This window comes from Meles meles, chromosome 10 (assembly GCF_922984935.1).
Source record: "Meles meles chromosome 10, mMelMel3.1 paternal haplotype, whole genome shotgun sequence".
NCBI classification, from domain to species: domain Eukaryota; kingdom Metazoa; phylum Chordata; class Mammalia; order Carnivora; family Mustelidae; genus Meles; species Meles meles.
The window spans coordinates 33765353-33787151 of NC_060075.1; the positions used below are offsets into that span (position 1 = coordinate 33765353).

Sequence of the window (21799 nt, forward strand, 5' to 3'; positions counted from 1 at the left end):
TCATGACCTGAGCTGAAGGCAGAGGCTTTAACCCACTGAGCCACCCAGGTGCCCCAATATTTCTTCTTTTAGAACCACATTAATCTTTTCTCAAGCTATGATTTTATATTTAAATCAAGGTTCAAAATCTAAATTTTCTTGGAAAGAATGTACAAATATTTCGGATAAAGATCATTTACCAAGCACCAAAAAGCCCCTGATACTCTTTTCTAGACTGCTACTTATTCTGACTTATACTTTATAGTTTATAAATGGGAAATAAATGTGACTTACCCTATTAAAGCAGTGTTCGTGGTTGGGTCCATAAAAATGTTGAAGACATCTCACGTTGTTTTTGTTGACGATCTTGTTGAAGAATTCATTGACATATTTGATAGGGAATGCACAGACGGCAGAGCGATTCATTGGTTCAGCTGAATCTGGCTGGCTTCGTGCAAACACTCCATAGAGAATGTCATCATTTAGGTTGGCACCTATTTGCTTAGCGAGGTGGGCCCCGGGCTTACTGACATATGCAGCTTGGAGAATATTAAATACTTCCTCCCTTGTGGATCTCTTTCTTCTTTTTTCTGTGAGAATACATTCCAGAGGCATTTCCATGTAGGAATGCAATCCAGAGTCTACAGAACAGAACCTGATTATTCTTGTGTGAAAAGTTTGAGCATCTAAAGTTTCTCGTTGGACAGTCAAAAAGTAAATAAAATGATTGCTTTCAAAGGCATGGACATATTTAATAGGGTAGGAATCTCTGAACTCAGGTAGAACATCAATATAAGATTGGTCTGTCAAAAACTTGAAACCATCTTGCGTTTCCTTTAGCCTTCTCACTGATATCGAATGCAATGAATGATCTGGATGGTACGAGGAATTTATGGTATTGCCCACAAAGAAGTTGATGAACCGATCCTTTTCAGATATCAGGACTTTGGTTCCCAGGGCACTCACCACACAGTCAGGGCACTGGCCAGGCTCTTCATCTGCCTGTGGGGAGTACATGCAATGGACTTCCGACTGTATATCAGCAGTATTGCTGGGTGGAAGGACATGTCGCTGGCAGGTCCCTCTCTGGACACTGCCACAACTAATGAGCTGGTCATCATAGTATATGTCAATAAGAAGAGCCATGTTGATGTTATCTTTCCAAACAGTGCCTGATAAATTGGCTTTGTGGCTGCAGTCCTGACATGGGGAACAATCTGGGTGTTCCAGCACGGGCCCAGTCTTGTACTCAGCAACCTTCTGAAGGTCTTTGTCATTTAAAACGTAAATATAATTAACTGCACCGAGGTAAATATGATGCTTGTGTAAAACAACATTCTGGATGGGTGTTTCTGCAGTAAAGTTGGGAAGCTGGTACTTCATGTTCACATTCATCTCAGACTTTACTAGTGCCTCTTTGCACTCCCCACAGCTCTTCTGCACCAAAGTAAACAAAAGTACAAGGATGCCAGGTGCAAGCACAGCAGGGGCCCTCATGGTGAGAAGCTTATCTGCCAAAACATGTTGAAGGTGAGAGCAGTTTAGTTGTCATTACGAACAAAGAAGAAACTGAAAGAACTATACCAGTTAAACTATTAGAAACAAATCTTCCTAACTGGAATTTTTACATCAAGTGAAAACAAAAAACTCTAACGATTTCACATAAAGATGCATTGTGCAGATGGACATGACTCTACATAGTTTAATTTTAGACTCAAGCCATGAACAAGTAATTTTAGAGAACCATTATGAGATGCAAACAATGTTCTGTATTAAAGGCAATACAGAAACTAAGTTAGACTCATTTAGCGATGAAGTCAGAAACAGCAAATTTCTTTCTTAACCCCTTGCTGTTGTTTAATGTGGTTTAATATCTGTGGTAATGACTAGGTTGATATTTAAACTTTTTTAGTTAGTCAAGTAAAGGAACTGTGGTTCAGATTCATTTATTCTAGAAATCACAGCAGGCATTGTTTCCTTGGGAGCATGTAGAATTACAAGGCTAAATTTAGTTTCCTTTTGGAAGAAAACAATCATAAATTCTAGAAGCAATATGATCACATGCTGTTTATAGGATTTTGTATGCAGAGGAAAGGTATGGTTATAATTTGGCTATAGTTGACCTATTGTTTTGGATAGACAAATGCTTAACTTAGTGTAAGATCACTGGAAACATAAAAACAATAAGCTGAAAATGAATAATATAAAATATAATGTTCAAGACTAAAGTCCTAGAATTATTTCTCAGGGAAAAACAACATATTGCTCATTAACAAGTCAAAAGCTATTTAGTAAAAAAAAAAAAAACCACATTATTTTAACATTCCATTGTATGCACATGGACAATATTTCTAACTAGTTATCATGAATGCATTTGTTTTTCAGTTTTGAAACTTAAGGTACATGAGTTACAAACACTGTTAGCTCTACTTATAAAAGTTGTAGGCAGGGTGATAGGTTAAAAAGGAGAGGCCTTAGAAGGAATAGAAACCAAATAGCTATTATTTTTTTCCCTCCTTTTTTAGTGCATAATTCTGACAAGACAAAAGGAACTTTAAAAAACTTACTAGGCATTATAACCATGCCAAAGACTAACCCTAGGTCTACAAAATCACAGCAGAATTCACTAACAACTAGTATGTGCACGGCTCTGTATTTGCATTATGGAAATGGGGTGTGGTAATTTCAGTGAACTTACGCTGTGGTGGAGAGGCAACGCACATATGCAAATAACTATAGTACACAGCATTATAATACCCTGCATAGCAAAAATCAAGAGCTAAAAGCATCAAGAGAGGGAGACATGACTTGTACTTAGAATTTCTATGATAATGAGAAATAGGGACAAGTCCACTATGTTTTGAGGTTCAGGAAAGGAAGGACAATGTTTGTTTGGCTCGTCACTCTTTCCCAAGTATCTGATATAGAGACTAGAACACTGTAGGTATCAAATAAATATATGTTGAATAAATAAGTGAATAAAAGGGAGCCTGGTTGGCTCAGTCGTTAAGTGTCTGCCTCCAGTTCAGGTCATGATCCCATGAGCCCTGCAAATAGCTCACCTGCCTCTCCCTCTCCCACTTCGCTGCTTTTGTTCTCTCTCTTGCTGTCTCTCTCTGTCAAATATCTAAGTGAATAAAAATCTGGCAATAAGCTCAAAGTTACAGAAAAGGTTAAGTGTAGTAGCCAGAACTTGAATTCAAATCTTTTTTGACTCCAAAATCAAAGATAATTTTACCCTACCAAACTGACAGGAATTGTAGACATTATTTACAAGGTAATAGAAAAGTCAAGGATTTTGAGCTGGAGAATCATAATCGAAGTTTTACTTCAGAAAGACTGATCTGGAAGCAATGTGGCTGAGAGCATGGTTTAGAACATAGCAACAGGAAGACCATATGATAGGAGTCCATAACCTTATTATCTATAAGGGCCAGAACCAAGAGGGTATCCCCAAGAATAGAAAGGAAGTGATTAATGAGAGAATATTTGAATAAATAAGATTTGACACCTCAGTTGGTAGAGTACAAAAGAGCATGCAAAGATGACTAACAGTTATCTGAGAAAAGGGGGAATGATTTAAAAACTAGGGTAGTCAATAGGAGGAAGTTAGGCTAAAGATGGACAAATACGATAAGTTGGTTTTAAATATGTTGAGTTTCATGTGTTATTGGGAAATGAGTGAAAACGTTCTACTACAGGGATGACTAGTAGGTTTTACATTGTTCATCAGGTAAGTGAGGAATAAGGATTCCAAGAAGACAGAGCATCTGTGTCAACCAATAGAGGCAAATGACAAGAAGGATTCTGAGGAGAAGTCTGCCTTTACTAGGAAGGTGGAGTGATCAGTCTTAGGTAAGACAATATCCGTCTGGGGTGAGACAGTGTTAAGTGGAAGTATGAGTGCTTGGTAGAGTAATTGGGACTTGAGTTGGATTAGGAATAAACTTTGCATGTTATCTACACAGAGATAATGGTTAAAATCAAGAGTAAGTTAGTTCATGGAGGGACAAGGTAAAGGAAGAAAAAAGTTGAATGAAGGAAATCTTGGGATTACTCATGTTGGAGAAACAAATGAAGGCATCAAGGGAGGTAAGTTCAGTGAGGTGTCAAGATAGCCCATGTTGTACTGTGTCACAGAAACCAGGTGAGGGGCTTGAGGAGGACTTGACTTTCAAGAGTAAGCTCAGTAGATTCATTAGTTGTACTGGATACAAGGAAATGTATGGTAAGGAAGTAGAATGTTTGTCAAAGGAAGGGCAAGCAAATCAGGGTCAAGAAGGATTTATTCTTTTTAAAGATTTTATTTATCTATCCGAGAGAGAGAGAGAGAGAGAGAAAGAGAGAGAGAGAGATTGAGCGCACAAGCAGGGGGAGTGGCAGAAAGAGGAAGAAGCAGGATCTCCGCTGGGTAAGTTACTCAACGTGGGACTTGATGGCAGAACTCTGGAATCACGACCTGAGGCAAAGGCAGACACTTAATTGACTGAGCCACCCAGGCATCTCTCAAAAGTTTATTCTTAAATTGTAGGAAAGAAATGTGCTTATTTGTAGATCTTTCTCCCACTAACATTTATTGGGTATCTACTAAGGACCAGGCATGGTGGTAGGTTCTAGGAATACAGAGATATGATGCCTTTCTCTAGGAAGCTCAGAGTCGCTTGATGGAGGACTGAGAGACAGTTATGAGAATGCATAAAAAGGGCAGTCAACCACATTGGAAATGATGCTAGAGCTGAGTCTTGAAGGAGGAAGATGATGAAAGGAAATTCCTGGTAGGCACAGCAGTTTGTAAGAAAATATAAAGAGGCAGGAGAGAACATATGGCATGGCCAGAAGAACTGCAAGTAGCTGAGCCTAGAGAAATGGGGAAACCAAGGCAAGCAAATGGGAGAGATAAAAACTGTTGAAGCAGTATCCCATAAGAGTTAAAAGAGGCATTGCTAAGAGCCTGGAATATAAGAAAGATCATTTTCTGATACAGCAGGTGAGGAAAAGTCAGATTAAGTACAGAGACACTGGGCTTCAGGGCATATGGTCTCAATATTACAAAAATAAATCAGGGTATATAACCACATTGAAAGTAATAGTTACAGAAGAGGTACTAGGATCTTCAGAGTAGAGAAAGAGGTTTAGAATAGCTACGACAAGGCATGCAAAAAGGGGTCAGCAAGAAATGAAAAGGATTACATAGTGTGTCATTAAGGTGAAGAACTGAAAGAGGTATAAGCCATATAATAATACAAATAATGTAACATGTACTGAATGCTTACCATGTATGTGCTAGGCATTCTGCTAAACACTCTGATTTACTCCTTATAAACACACTTTGAAGTAGGAAGTAGTATTATTCTCTGCTTCTAGATGAGCAAGCTTGCCAAGAGTCACACAGAACTGAATTCAATCCCACATCTGGCTGACAAGAATCTGTCCAGGCTCTTAAATGCTTCACTAGCACTGAAGCAGCTTCGTGAGGTAAGAGGAGTACATTGGAGTAGAAGTCAGATAATCAGAGCTCTGGTTCTTGCTCTTTTCCTCTCCAGCTCTAAGACTCTGGGTAACTCATTTTCCTCTAAGTCCTAGGGTCCAATCCTCACAGGATTGTTTTAAGTATCAAAAAGAAATCTCATCTTTGAAAGATCTGACCATTATATAGTGTACGCATATATAAATGCAGAGTGTTGTAGTTGCTATTTATGTATCTAATTCTCATTGTTTTGAATTGTACTAGAAAATTTTGGGGGGTGGCTGGTGGCTCAGTTTGTTAAGTGTCTGACTTCAGCTTACATCATGATCCCAGAGCCTGGGGAGCCCTGCATCAGGCTCTTTGCTTGGTGGAGAGCCTGCTTCTCCCTCTGCCTTCCACCCTGCTCATGCTCACTCCCTCCATCTCTCTCAAATAAATAAAATCTTAAAAAAAAAAAAAAAAGAAAATTTTTGGCCATGGTGGGGGGAATGACAAGGAATAGAAGAAAAGAAGGGTTTAAGACAAGTTGTCCTATTAGAAGATAAAAAACAAATTCCAAGCAAACTGTATATATGCATCTAAAACTTCTAGAATATATTATGGGGAAAAATTAAATGAACTTCTCAATATGATATTAGCATGTCTTCTAAAATTTGGAACATTAGCCCACTACATAATTTATCACTATATTTTCTTTAGGAAAAGTAATAAAGGAAGAAAAGAAATGAACCATTACTGCCAAAAGAAAAAAAGCATTACAATCAATTTGCATCTTAGTTCATATCCATTAATGCAATGTAGAGGGTGAATGAGTTATTTTTTCTTTTAGGCTTTTTGAAGGAGCCTTTAAAATGATCTTATTTTTAAAAAATCTGTACTATTATACCATGGTTTAAAAATAAGGTTCATATCTTAAAGTTGGCATATAAATCACTGACAGTACTAATTCTCAATTAACTAAGAATTGAAGAAAATGTACAAATGAACTAAAGGGCTTTTTTGTCATCTCACTTGAGGCAATGGCAAGTTATAAGAAAACCAGAAGGGAAAGAGGATATTTTTTCTGTTTTAGGAAAAAAATTACAGAATACCTCTGGAGTTTGTTAACTCAGTCTCCCTCATCTTTTTTACATTCTCTTGATAGCAAACAGTGATGCCACTTTTCAAACCGAGAAATCAAAGAAAGATTATTTTTTTAAAAAATTAAGGCAAAAAAATAGGACTAGAACCCATTGTCAACAACAGGATTTTAAATTAAAATACAGGTTTCTGTTTAATCCTCAGATAATGAGAAAACGTAAACACCCCATTTCCTTGGTCATTTCAATTAATTAATTCTCCTCCCCATTAACAAAGATATGTATTCATCAGACTAGATCGCCGCCAGGAAATATCTCTTTCATAAGGAATGGAAGGAAACCTTTTGGAAGTATTTGTTGCTGAGCGGTATAGCCTAATGACACTGTTGGTTAAATATGGGACAGCTAAGTGTTCAAGTGCACAAGCTCAGGAGACAAACTGCGAGGTTTATATCCATTTGCGGTCTGTGACTCCCTTTGGCAGATAAATTCTCGGAGCCTCCATTTTCTCATCTGAGATATGGGAGTGATTATAATACCTACCTCACTTATTGTGATTGGTTACTCTGACAGCTCAATGAGTTAAGGCATGTAAACCACTAAGAGCAGTGCTTGACATGGAGGAGGTCAATACATGTTCTCTATTACTATTGTTTGTTCGTATACTCAAATACACTATGTTCCAGATAGTGTATATTGTGCTGATGATACAAAAATGAATAAAATGTTTCACAACTGTTCATGAGATCTTAGACTAGTAGAGAAGACAGACAAACAGACCACAATTTAAACTCAGTGTGGAAAGGTCTACGGGAGTCTCTGAAGGGGAGCTTCATGAGGCTAGGGGAGTCAGGCAGGCATCAATCAATTATGATCCCTTCCTCATAAGGCACTCACAGCCTGAGATGTAGCATGGGGGAGAACCTGAGTTTGAGTTGAGGCAGTGCCGCTGAGCAGTTGTATGCCCAAAGCCAGTCTCCCAACTTCTTTGGCCTCAGCTGCTTTCTTATTTGTAAAATGATAGTGTTGATCCAGTCATGTGCTGGTGGTGCCCTCTGGCTTGTGACGTCTTATTGTGTGCATCTTTCCAGCGTGAGTTCAGTGAGTTTTTCTTGGTAGCTTGAAATAGGCCATGGCTGGAATATTTACACCACAGAAATTGGCAAGTATTACAAATCAGGACTTTTTTTCTCCCCTGAAAGCATGATGATTAAATATTTACAAGCACACTCCTAGGCTGAACTAATGACCTTCAAAATCATTTTCTAACTATAATAATTTTCAACTTTGAGATTGTTTTTCTACAATAACATTTTACTTCAATATGTGTTGGCACATATTGCTTTTTCTTTTCTATCTATATAATCTGCCAGATCGGGATGTGTGAGCAATTTTAATATTTATATTGGTAGTGACTCCAGAAATACTTTCACTTTTCATATATTTTTGTCTTGATACATTTATTCCTGTGATATGCCTAGATCAGGCTTTCAATATACAATGTTTTCCTTTTTTTAACTGTTTCTGTTTTTTCTTTCTTTCTGAAATAGTGCTGGCCATTTAGCCAACTTTGTGCTCCTTACTAAAAGGAACACGTAAAGATGATTCAGACAGATTGACTAATTCATTCTCTTAAAATGTTGTACACATAGCAGGTGAAACTGAATCATCCATAAAACATTTTTTATTTCTTTTCAGTTGATAGTTAAGATAATCTCACTGGCAAAATATTTCCTGGGAGTAATTACCAGAATGGCACCTTGGCCATTAAACTATTGGTATTTAGGAGTATTTCCTTTAAAGAGGATTGTTCTGTTAGCTAGGAAGATCAGCTCAGCCTAAACTTAACAGTTACTCCACTCTGTCTGCCATCTATCTGCCTCTAGTTTTTTCACTAAACTACCTTAGATAGGTTTTTCATTCCCCAGAAATATATTTAATTCCCTAAGAATTTATTCAGTAGCCACCTGTGACTATCACACTACTACTGTTGTCACTATTGTTCTCCTCATCAGTAAAAACCTATTACAAAGCACTTGTTGTTATGTTCAAGCACTGATTCCTCAGGAAAAAACACCACAGGTGTAATGGGATATATTTGTAAGAGATTCTCCAGACTTTGACAGGAGTAACTTTGCTTTTTTAGGAACTTATTTTCTTACAAATCATAATACTTTATAATTAGATAGCACTATAGAGTTTACAAAGGACTGTCACTTACATCCTCACCTCTAATCTGCAAATTTATCTTACAAGGTGAGCATTATTTCCTTTCAGATGACAAAACTGAGATTCAAAGAAGATTAAAAATTATCTAAAATGTCCTAACCATGCAATATAGTTCTTGTAAGTGTGTTTCTAATGCTATTAAAAAATGTATCTTATTTATTTGACCTGTTTTAAATTATTTCATTTCCTGAAAATAATTTTTATTCAAAAGGTGTAATATTTTAGTAAATATTTGTTTTAACCTATCTTCTAATTTAACTCTCACTATTACTGGCAACTCTTTTGAAAACTCTCCCTCCTCTCTAATGGGGCTGTCATCACATGGCTTACCTCCCTTACCACAAGGTGAGCTTGCAAACCAAGCTGGCCTTTCAATGAACTTTTCTTTTGATGCAGAGCTTAGTGGGGATAAGCACATGACCAAAGCAAGACCAGTCAGAGTCTTTTTGAGATTTAATATAATACTGAGAAAGGACCTCTCTCTTGGAAAGATCACAAGTACTAAAGATGATGTTAATTTAGAATGTCTGATGCCCAACTTTGCCATTATGTGGAGAAAGCCTGCCTGAACAGAAAACTGACCCAAAGGGTAGGAGAACCCAGACCCGGAGAAAGGCAAGTTCTCCATGTCAGTGTTTGAACATCTGTACCCACCTAGTCTTAAGCTAATAGGACCCAGTAAAATCTTTTCTCCTTCCTTTCATTCTTCCCTCCGCCCCCTTTTGGAGATACTACAAACCTGTGAGTTCAAACACAAAGTCAAGTGCATAAAAGCAATTTTAAGTAAAGTATTCAAGTAATTAGAATGAAGAACAAAGGTGGTTCCCTTACTTGAAAAATTAAATATTTCATTTATTAGTTAGTTTCATCTATTAGTTAAAATTTCTGAGGTAGTATACTAGTTTTTCCCTGCCATATAATTTCAAAAAAAATTTTTTACAATAGTTACATAACATAATCTCAAGACAGAAATAATGTATCTAAGTGAAGAGGCAAGATATAAAAAGCAGAAAAAATTTCAAGCCTGCTTTTAAGTATATAAAAGGGATTTATGATGATGGAAAATGGCTGAGGCCCCATATTAAGGAAATTGCAGCCATAAAAAACAGTCATAGTTAAATCTCCAGGAGGACTTGCCAGAGTGAAATCCTAAGAAAAATTCTCAGCCCTCTCTACACTTATACTAGTTCTATTAACTTTAAAAGTAGGCGCAGAAAAGAGAGGTTAAGGAAAGATTTAAAAAATTTTTAAAAATATTATATTTATTTATTTGAAAGAGAGAGTGGGAGAGAGAGAGAGAACACAAGTGGGGTGAGGGGCAGAGGGAGAAGAGGACTGCCCATAGAGCAGGGAGCCTGACCTGGGGTCCAACCCTGGGACTTCAGGAGCACGATCTGAGCCGAAGGCAGATGCTTAACTGACTGAGCCACGCAGGTGCCCCAGGAAAGAAGATTCTAATAGGAGATACCTGATGGCAATTACAATACTGTATTTATAAACATTCACTGTTTATGAAGAATCATATTATATCACACAATAGTTAATGAAATATTTGTGAGGATCCACTGCATATCATGCACTTATCTAGATACTCAGAGTTCCTACTCTCAAAAGAGTATATAGTCTGTGGATTTGAAGACAGCAAGATAAATGCTAAAAATCTAAGTCTGTAACCTAAATTGAAAGGTGACGGGATCTACTGGGCTGTAGAGAAAGCAAATTTTAAAACATGTTTTGTTGAACATTTGATTCTTATGCCTAAAGATTTAACAGTGTTACGATCATTAAAAAGTCTAAACTGACTTTAGAAAGATAAAACAATTTGCCACATCAAAAAGTCCCATCTAGTTTAGCCAGATACTACTTTGACAATGATTTTTTTTCCTTTTCTTTCTTTCTTTCTTTTTTTTTTTTTGGAGAGGAAGAGAAGGAGAGGGTGGAAGGAGAAGAAAGAGAATCCTGGAGTAGGCTCTGTGCTCCACAATCCCACAACCTTGAGATCATGACTCGAGCTGAAATCAAGAGTTGGACACTTAACCAATGGAGCCACCCAGATGCCTCTACTTTGACAATGATTTCTAACAGTAAGTTGGGAGGACAGAAGAAATCTTGAGGATTTTTCAGCATCCAACTACTCTTTCATATGAACACATTTAAATGATCTAAATACTCGTAAGTCAGTCCTATGTCTAATACTTACAGAAAAATTTGCTTGATAACATTCTTTCCAATAGCTAATAACACTTTAAAGAGAAGAGGTGAGGTGCAGTGGAGAGAGTATGGGGCTTTGTTATCAGATGGACTTCGATGTGATGTGAATCTGGGCTTAACCATTTACATATTTTATGACTAAAGTGTTATAATGTGTCAGTTTCTTTATCTAAAACATGGGGATAATGGTATATGTCTTGGGGGTTGCCCATGAGGGTTAGGGATAAATCATGAGACCATGAAATTTAATCATGCAGCATATACTGACATTCAATAAATGTAGCTACATGCTTATCCTAAGTTGTGTTTTAGCCAGTTTTTTCATGCCTTCATCAAATATGAGGAACCTGGCACAGTCTACTGGGTGAACCCACTCCAAATACTTGGTGACTGTTTCATCACTATAATTCTCTCAGTTTAAATATTATTATTTCTTATTTTCCCATCCTTTGGCCATTTGTGGTTTTTCTCTAAACCTGTCTCAAGTTCTTGAAGTCCTTCTTAAGTTGTCCTCTAAGGCAAAGCCGTGGTAAGGGTCATCTATGCTAAGAACAACAAAAAGGGAACCATTACTTTACCACTTTAAAGAAGAGCAAACCTATACACCCACTTAAGTTTAGCAAATAAAGATATAATATTCCCAGTTAAATTTGAATCTCAAATAATGACTAATTTTTTTAGTATAAATACGTCCCATGAATATATTTTATGCGACAATCCTAGTTACAAGCAAATGAAGAAAAATAAAGGAATAATTACCCTTTTTATTAACAAAACTCAGAATGAAAACATTTTGGCCAAACATATTTATCTATTGCTGTAGAATAATACTTTTAAGGTTTTTGAAGCACATACATGTTGCGAAACTGCATATGATTATTTGTTTTTGTTGTATTATTGCTGTGTGTCTAAAACATGCTGTTTTCTTTTTTTAGAGGTTTTTTTAATTTTTAATTTTTTATTTAGCAGACAGAGATCACAAGCAGGCAGAGAGGCAGGCAGAGAGAGAGGAAGGGAAGCAGGCTTCCTGCTGAGCAGAGAGCCCGATGTGGGGCTTGATCCCAGGACTCTGGGATCATGAGCTGAGCTGAAGGCAGAGGCTTTAACTCACTGAGCCACCCAGGTGCCCCTAAAACATGCTGTTTTCAAAATGACTACCAGAGCAAATTGTTCTTAACAGGTGATTTTTAAATATCATGTAAAGGTGTAACTATGTGAAAGGGAGTAAAAATTCTTTTTTTTTAAATTAAAAATCAAGGGAAAGATTTGTGGGCTTGTGGATAAAAGTTATACCATGTACGGCAGCCTGTTATTGACATGAAATTTCTAAAACAAAAAATATCCTTAGATTGTATATTTTATTATAATAAATAAACTTAAAAACTTATGTATTGTGGGGGCACCTGGGTGGCTCAGTGGTTTAAGCTGCTGCCTTCAGCTCAGGTCATGATCTCAGGGTTCTGGGATCGAGTCCCACATCGGGCTCTCTGCTCAGCGGGGAGCCTGCTTCCCTCTCACTCTCTGTCTGCCTCTCTGCCTACTTATGATCTCTCTCTGTCAAATAAATAAATAAAATCTTAAAAAAAAACAAAAACAAAACAAACTTATGTATTGGTGGCTAGAGGGGAAAAGAAGTTAAACATGGTGCAAGAATAATTTTCATGTGTTATAATTAATTAATGTTTTAGGGGCTCCTTTAAACACTGATGCTTGATTATTATACAAATGTTATTTCTTTGAAAGAGATCTAAATAGTGCTTTTATTCAGATTCTTATCCAATACTGCATCCCTTCTTCTTCCAATAAACATTTAAAAGTTGAAAATGATTGAATTATAGCATCAGAAAAGGCCAACTGTGCATTTTTTAGTTGTAACATATGACTGAGACCATTGTCCAACTCTGATCTGGTAAGAAAAAAGATAAAAAGAAGAGAACTTCATTATATTCTTAAGATTATCCTTCATACATTCATAATCTGTTAGTAAACATCTTTGTCCTTTTAAGAATTATTGAAAGTATTCAAGTTCTGGGAAAGAAGAATGAATGGGCATTTGTTTTAACATTGTACATATTGTAAAAAGTCCTGTTGAGAAAATACATTGAACTATCAGAGTCCTGAATGACTAGACAGGCTTTTGTCCCATTAATAAGTTGTAGGTCAGACAAGAATGTTTCATTGTCCTTGAATATGTGTACATTAAAATTTCACTGTTAAGAAATTGCTAAGATGCTTGAATCCTATAAAAGTCCTTAAAAATAATTTTCAGCCTAATGGATAGGTGTAATTTTATAGTCCAGATTGTGTAGAAGTGCTACCAGATTTTCTTCAATTAATCCAGGAACAGCGAATAACATTTAACTATAAATTACATATGAGAAACAACTTCCCAAGTAAGTAAGTGAAAATAAAATTAGCTTAGCAACTTTTTCCAGTCATATTCAAACACAGGGTTGGAATAGGATAAACCTGACTGAACAGTCAGAATGTGAAACACTAAAGGGAGACAAGTTAGAGAGGAAGCTGGTACATTACTCATTAATGAATCAGACATTTCCCTCCCTCAGTGCTTGAAAATGTCCTCAGCACAAGGCATGGTAAATTCCAAATGGAGGGGGACATGTGCTCAGAATTGGGATTATATAACTGATTAATCTCTCTGGTATTGTTTAAAGCAGAAATCAAATACTTGTGAGAAATGGTGGTGGTGAATGGACCCCATTTGCACCCTGGTGGCTGTCATGTAAAGACAAACCAGTATCCAGAGAGAGCGAGACAAGAGGAGAGGCATAGGGGTGCTAAAGGCCAGGCCTTAACCCTCAAATAGGAGTTATATCCATGTGAGGTGGTCATTACCCTATAACTCTGTTTTCACTTAGTTCTTAGTGTAAGTCTGAGTTTTATTTTGCTCACACCTGAGAACCTCTCTTGGAAATCAGAGTAGATTCTCTGCCAGGGGAATGAACTAGGGACCTTTCTCAAGGTAAATTGTCAGTATGTAATATTTTCCTTTCCAGGAGAAGTAGAAAAAACTTTTAGAAATCATAAAAATATTGTGAATGGAAGGAATATCCAAACGTAGTCATATTTTATAAAAATGTGGTTCCCTTGGGTGAACGTAATGCAATTCTAACAGTGTTGGGAGAAAAATTAAAAGCATATAAATATCACTATATTGAGATCAATATATAATCAGAGAATAAAGGAACTAAACAAAACTTTCTATAAAAAATACTTTCAAGGGGCACCTGTGTGGCTCTGTGGGTTAAGCCTTTGCCTTTGGCTCAGGTCATGATCTCAGGGTCCTGGGATGGAGCCCTGCATTAGGCTTTCTGCTCAGCGGGAAGCCTGCTTCTCCCTCCCCCTCTGCCCGCCTCTCTGCTACTTATGACCTCTTTCTCTCTGTGAAATCAATAAATAAAATCTTAAAAAAAAAACTTTCAAAGGGATAATGAATGCCAAGCAAAAGCTATCCTTGTTTAAAAAAAAAAAAAAAGAACAGTACAGGTACGCCTGGGTGGCTTAGTTGGTTAAGCACCTGCTTTCAGTTGAAGTCATGATCTCAGGGTCCTAGGATCTGCTCAGAGGGGAGCCTGCTTCTCCCCTTTTCTCTGCCCCTCTACCCTCTTGTGCTCACACTCTCTTTCCCAATAAATCAATAAAATCTTAAAAAAAAAAACCAGAACAGAACAGAAAAATAAGTACATAAGTACAAAATCCAATTTCTAAAAGTCAGTAAACACTTTGGATCCTTGAAAAAATCAATAAACCGAAAGGTTAGGACAACTTAAAGACAACTGTACTCAGGACTACATTTATATAACTGATCAATTCAAAGAAAAATAATCCAAGGCAGTTGTGTGTGTGTATGTAGGAGGTAGGTGTGTTTGAGGGAGAGAGAAACAGAAAGAGAACAGAGAGGGCAAAACATTAAAAAAATCAAAAACTTTTCAACCATATCAGTGTTGGTTACTGACTGGCATGCCATCCCAGCCTCCTGTACCACTGTGTGATAAAGTGCTATAAAGACAGAAGCACGGGACGCCTGGGTGGCTCAGCTGGTTAAGCAGCTGCCTTCGGCTCAGGTCATGATCCCAGCGTCCTGGGATCGAGTCCCACATCGGGCTCCTTGCTCGGGGTTGGGGAGGGGGGGAGCCTGCTTCTCCCTCTGCCTCTGCCTGCCACTCTGTTTGCTTGTGCTCACTCTCACTCCTCTCTCTCTCTGACAAATAAATACAATCTTTCAAAAAAAAAAAAAAAAAAAAAAAGACCGAAGCACATTGTTGAAGGAACACAGAAGGAAGAACAGCTAATTGTGGCAGATAGAGGTATGGCCAAGGAATATGTTAGCATGGTGATATTACTTGACCTGGGTTTTGCAGGTTAAGTTGGAGTTGCTTAGGCTTAGTAAAAGCAGGGGACGGACAGGACACACAGCTAGGCACCACAGGGAGAATGTGCAGGCTGTTCAGGAAGCTGTAACTGGCGCAAAGACTATGTGGGTTGGGCTGGTTATGGATGAAACAGGAAGTTTAGGCTGGGGCCACATTGTAGAAAGCCTTATACATCTTGTTGAGGTATCTATAGTTTATAGGTAGTGAAGAGTCACTGGGAGGTTTTAAACAGGAGATGGAAGTGAGCATAGTAATAACAGCTATGTATTAGACAATTTTGGTGACCTTGTGGTGAATGGACTGCAATGGAAAGAATCTAGAGGCCAGAAGACACGACCAGACAACAGAAGATGAAGATTAGTAAGAGTGAAGACTCCCCAATATGTATCTTCATCTTTTTATTTCCAGAGAGTATAGAAATCCATCTCTCAAGCATCAGTTTTGTATGTCCAACAGTTATTTAAGACTAAATCTGACAAATATTAACCGAGGCCTTAATATATGGGAGGTGCTTGGGAGTGAGGGTACATCAGTAAACAAAACAAACACCTTGCTCTTATGGAACTTACTTTTTAGCAGTTAGATCCAGACAACAAATTATACATGTGGTGTGTTACATGTTGATGAGTGTTGTGTTACTGGCAAAAAAAAAAAAGAGAGAGAGAGGGAAAGCAGGGTGAAAGTTTCAGGAGCACTTAGAAGGAAGGTGGTGGGAGAGGTCTGTGGCTTTGAAAAATTGGGAAGTTGGCTTTTAAGGAAAGAGTTGAAGGAAGAGAGGACTTAGCCACCTGAGATGTGAAAGATACCTTTTTCTTACAGAGGCCAGAGGAACCAAACTGAAAGCATGCCTGTGTGTCTGAGGCACAGCAAAGGGCCAATAAGCCTGGACTCTGATCCAGGAGATGAGACAAGATCAGAGAGGACAAAGAATCAGACCTATAGGGCATTGTAGGTCACTGTGAGACTTGGGCTTTTCCTAGAGTGAATGAGGAGCTATTGCAGGGTGTTGAGCATGGGAGTGAATATAGTTGAATGGAATCACCTTGACTGTGTATGGAAGAAGACTGGTGGTGGCAGGGGAATGGGACAAGGTAAAAATGGAGAAGTGAGATCAGTTAGAAGGCTGCTGCAGTAGTCCAGGTGAGTGACGGCAGTGGCTTGGGCTAGAGAAGATGAAGTCATAAGAGGTAGCTGAATTCTGGTTATATCTGAGACAGAGCTATGAGGATTTGCTAATGGATTTGGAGATGAGGTGTGTGAGAAAAAAGGAGTCATGGATACTCCAAATATTTTTTTGTAACAGAGAGAAGGATTTTGCTAGTTACTGGTAGGTAGAGAAGCTGCTAAGTAGACCAAGTTTGGCAGGAATGTGTGACAATCAGGGCACGTAGTTCTGTTCATGCTTGAGATACTTTTTGGGTATCCAATTGGAGATATTGAGTATGCAGTTGGATATCTGAGTCCTTGATTTAAGGAGAAAGATCTGTACTAGGAATTTAAACTGGGAAGCTATCTGCATATTGATGTTATGAAAAGCCATGAAATTGGATGATACCACCAAGGAAAGGAGAATGTAGAGGAGGCCTGTGTGCTGGGGCACACCAAAGCTAGGAAGAAGGCGGCAAATGAGACAAACAGTCAGATGTTCTTTCTGGCACCTCCATTTACTCTCATGAAAACTTGTTCTACCACTCCATATCCTATCTCAATGTCTAACATTGAGATATCTCAATGTAATTAATGTAACATTAATATCTCAATGTCTAACATTTCTCACTTTTCCAGGACATCATTCTTGACTCCCATTTATAGGTGTTTTAAATATGTCCATCTGCTTCCAACCCCACTGCCACCCATAGTTGAGGGCAGTGTCACTTCTTGCTTGGATTATGACAACAGCTTCCTACTTGGTATTCCGACTCCATTTTTGTTCCTCATCATCCATTCCCCATGTACCAGAGATATCTTTCTAAATTCACAATGTGATTATGTCACTTTGCTCTTTAAAAATAGTTTAACTCCTTAGCACTTAAAAGCCATGCATGATTTGGACTCTGCCTAACTCTCCAGCCTTGCCTCTTGCAATCACTGCCCCTTTCCCCCAAACCTAGGTTCTGGCCACCTTGCCCTTCTTCAAGTTGCTGAAGCAAGCCATGTGGTCTCTTGCTCAGCACACATGGGCCCCTTTTTATGGAATACTCTTGTTCTCACCATCACCTGGTTAACTTACTCTCTCCTCAAGTCTTATCAGGTGACACTTCTTTCAGGAAGCCTTCTCTTACACCTTTCTCACCCTCTAGGAATGGATTAGAAACTGTTCCACATGCTTCCATATCAAACCTCTCTTCTCTTTAGTTATACTTTATTATGTTGTGTTGTAATTTACTTATCTGTATCTCCCACTAGACTGAAAGATCCATTTTTAGTTCCTAGCATAGTGCCATCACACAGGAACTTGGCAAGGACTTGAAGAATGAATAATGAAATGAATTAATAAAGAATGACTGTGAACAAAGACTTTGGCAGTATGGATATGATAGGGAAAAAAAGAGTAGATTAGAAAGATATTAAAGAGATAAAATTTATGTGACAATGATTCAACATGGATTTTGAGCATAGGGGAACACTAGGAAGTCAGGGAGGTCTAAAAAAATGTAATAAACAAAGGTAATGTAAAAAGCAGAGAAAAGTTTTGGGGCAAAAAAAATAGTTCAGTTAATAACTCTGAGATATCTTTTGGTTATTCAAGTGTAAGTATCCCTAAGGTAGCTAATAACATGGGCATGGTGCTCTGGAGCGGAGGGAGTTAGAGCAATTGTGAACCACTGGCCTATTAGTGTAGTTGACGTTGTGGACATAAGTGAGATCACCTATAGGCATGTTCAGTATGTAGAAAGAAGGAATTCAAACTTTATATGTAAAGTTTAAATCTAAATTTAAATGTAAAAAGGAAAGTCTGGTATTTCAGATGCTAGAAATTTCAAAAAGGAGCAATATGTACAGGGTCAGATATCACAGAGGGTCAAGTGGGATATAAACAGAAGTGTCCATCAGATTTGGCAATGAGGAGGCTGATGGTTATTAGAGAGAAGACATCTTCTTGGTAGTTGGGAACAGACTACTAGAGTGGAATGAATTAAAGAATGGATGAGAGTAGAGACAATAAATAAGAAATTATTTTAAAGAATTCTAAATTTATTTAAAGGGTAAGGCAGAAGGAGGAGCGAATACTTAAGGTAATTGTATAGTAAAAATCCTATCAGGATATCTGTATGTGCTTTTTTGCTTGAAGCAGCATTGAGTAAGGGTGAATGAAAAAAAAAAAGTGAGGGAGATTTTTTAAAAGTGGGAAAGGTTGGTAGGAAGGGAAAAATGGAGCAAGGTGCTCTAAGATGTTGGGGAAGAATGGAATCAAGACCATACGCTGAAGAGACTTATCATTTGAGACAAGCAGGGAGGTAATAACAGGTGACATGGAAACAATCTGGGCTTCTGTTTATTCTCTAAACTATAAAGGGAGATATCACATGGAGAATAAAGAAAGCCAAAGAGATTTCAAGAGCTTAAGACAATGGTGAAAGTTTGGAATCATTGTGGGAATGAGGAAAATGGGAAATGACCAAAACAAAAGTTTGCTTGAGACAACACTCATCCTAACACACAATGCTGATTCCAATGGTGTGTCCAAGCAGTCAGCAAGGTAGATTTGGGAATTAAATGGTTCCACAATCATGACCTTGGTAGTGAATTCCTTGCAATGTTTATATAACTCATCAGATCTATGGGCCTTTATTAAAGGTCAACATTTGATTATTTTTATTTCAAAACAAATTTTATTAAAATCTGCAAGAAATAATTTCAGGGAAAAGAAAAACATATGCAATAGTTACTCTGTTCTCTTTTCAATAAAGCAACAATCTGAAAATGTTAAAGAAATGAATCAAATATAATGATCATCTAATTCTGAAAATTAAAACCCACTTAGGAATTGTGAAGGAGGCTTGATCTCAAATACCAGTCTAGTTATTCATTCAGAATCTTTAATAACATTTGGAAAGTAATTAATCAACTTATGACATAGACTCAAGGGCTGTCACCTTTCATTGCTGTTAATGAAACTGTCTGGGGTTTTATCTGCACTCTTCTGGTAATTTAAAGAACACTCTCTTTTTTGTAAGCTCTTTGAAAAGCAGTAGTATGTTTAAAATCACTGAATTCTCAAGTATAGATTTCAATAAAGAATCCAAGTATGTGTTAGTAAAACTGAAATAAAATTTAGAAGTATCTTAATTTTGACATGACAGAAAGTGAATTTCTGAAAAATCCAAAATGTGTATTCATTTCTGTTAGGAAAATACGTTTTTTACATCAACAAACTTTATTTTGGCTGCTGCTTTATATACTATTTCATACTTAATAAAAAATAACTAGTGTAATAATATTTTAAGCCCAAAGGTTTGTTTGGGTCCTAAACAATTCTCTTTCCTGTCTTTAGCTAAACTAGATGTGGTCAGAACATGAGCAAAACCTGGACAGTACAGCAGGAGCTGAAGGGATTCTACCTGGATGTGAGGCCACAGTCAGGTGACAGCTGCCTATCTAAGACTCTCAGAGGAGCAAAAAGACAGAAGGTAAAGGCAGAGCCTGATATAAGCTTTCTTCAAGTTTAGTGCACTGAGTTTGTGTTTAGAACATAACATATAGTTACTACACACACTCCAGCATGAACTCTGCATAATCAAAGTCCAAGAAATAGCCTTAAGATAATACCTGAAAGAAATATATATCCCCAGCAGATGATATTCTAATGAAGAACAGTTACGCATAGTTTTGAGGGCTGTAACTTTTGATCCCAACATTAATTGATGTATTATAATGAGCTGATGTACAAGAAAATTCTAGTTAAGAACATGGCGTAAAAAATTTGTAGGGGAGTTTGGGTGGCTCAGACGATTAAGCATCTGCCTTTGGCTCAAGTCATGATCCCCAGGTCCTGGGATTGAGCCCCATATTGGGCTCCCAGATCGGTGGGGAGTCTGCTTCTCTCTTTCCCTCTCCCCCTGCTTGTGGTGTTTCTCTCTTTCTCTCTCTAAACTGAATAGAATCTTTTAAAAAATTTGTAAGTTTTCTTGGTTTTTCTTTTAATACTATGAATTCTATGAATATAGAATTTCATTTGTAGTGTTGCAAGTAGCTAATAGAATGCTTAGAATACGTCTTGAACACTCAGAATAAAAGTTCCTTCTGCCTCCTGCTGCATAATGCTGCTATTCTTACTGGTATCTGAAGGTAGAATAGACTAAGAAGCCTGATCTAGGACTGGGCAGATGATAGCCTTGCTTCTCCCAGAATTAAACCATGTGACGGAGGAAGTTCAGACTGTTTCACCCATCGCATGCTCTACCATTTTCCTGTGAGTGTCCCTTGATTCCCACTCAGTTTTGACTAGCCTTTTTCCTATTTGGATAGCAGCAGCCTGATTCTTAATTGTGACACTCTCTTCAATACTTGCAATGCACCCAAGCCTGTGACCTTTCAGCATATCCACCCACTTCTTCCCTCACGTAACCTCATTGATCTAACATCCATTAAAACTTCTAAGTCTTCTCCTTTATTATCTATTTTCTCTATTTGTGGCACAAGAGTTATCATAAAAACCTTCTTAAATTGAACTACAGTTTTTCAAATGTATAAATACAAAGGCATTTGGCTGCTTATTTATCAAATTATGAGAACTTTTTTTTAAAAAGATTTTATTTATTTATTTGACAGAGAGAGAAATCACAAGAAGGCAGAGAGGCAAGCAGAGGTGTGGGGGGGGAAGCAGTCTCCCTGATGAGCAGAGAGCCTGATGCGGGGCTCGATCCCAGGTCCCTGAGATCATGACGTGAGCCGAAGGCAGTGGCTTAATCCACTGAGCCACCCAGGCACCCCAAATTATGAGAACTTTTAATTAGCTTTAAAAATCACCTACATTTGAATATGTACATATTGATATATGATTATTACTCACGGTTTGATTAACCATTGATATAGAAATTAAGCATGTCAAAACTATATAAATAAGTTACTCCTTATATAGTGCTATCCATAATTAAGTTTTAAAACAAGTTTAATGATGGTGTATGTATTAAGTAGACCTTCAGGTTCACCTAAAAGAACCTCTACTTAAAGACCATAATAACACAATTTGCCTTTTTCTCCCCACCAAGATATAAGAAATCACCAAATTCTGTCACCCTAATGTCATATAGAAACAACACTTGTGATCAGGGAAAGTTTTCTGAGGACAAAATGTGGGGAGTAGTTATAAATATACACCATGGTACCAAGAAAGATCTCAATGCCCATGTTTCATTACTATGCCTTCTTCTAAATACTACTTTATTTCTTTTAGAGAGAAGGAGTTGCTGTCTCCATAGCCATCAATACTTTAATCA

General features: G+C 37.5%; 1 protein-coding gene across 3 annotated transcripts in view; it reads right to left on the minus strand.

Annotated features, from left to right (window-relative positions):
• Positions 1 to 21799, minus strand: part of MET (MET proto-oncogene, receptor tyrosine kinase) — a 118023-nt gene that overhangs the window by 87083 nt on the left and 9141 nt on the right. For all 3 annotated transcript variants that reach the window (XM_046020761.1, XM_046020760.1, XM_046020759.1), the window contains exon 2: positions 274 to 1490. In XM_046020761.1, coding sequence (XP_045876717.1) covers positions 274 to 1476 — 1203 coding nt within the window. In that variant the 5' untranslated portion in view covers positions 1477 to 1490. The remainder of the gene's footprint in view (positions 1 to 273; positions 1491 to 21799) is intronic.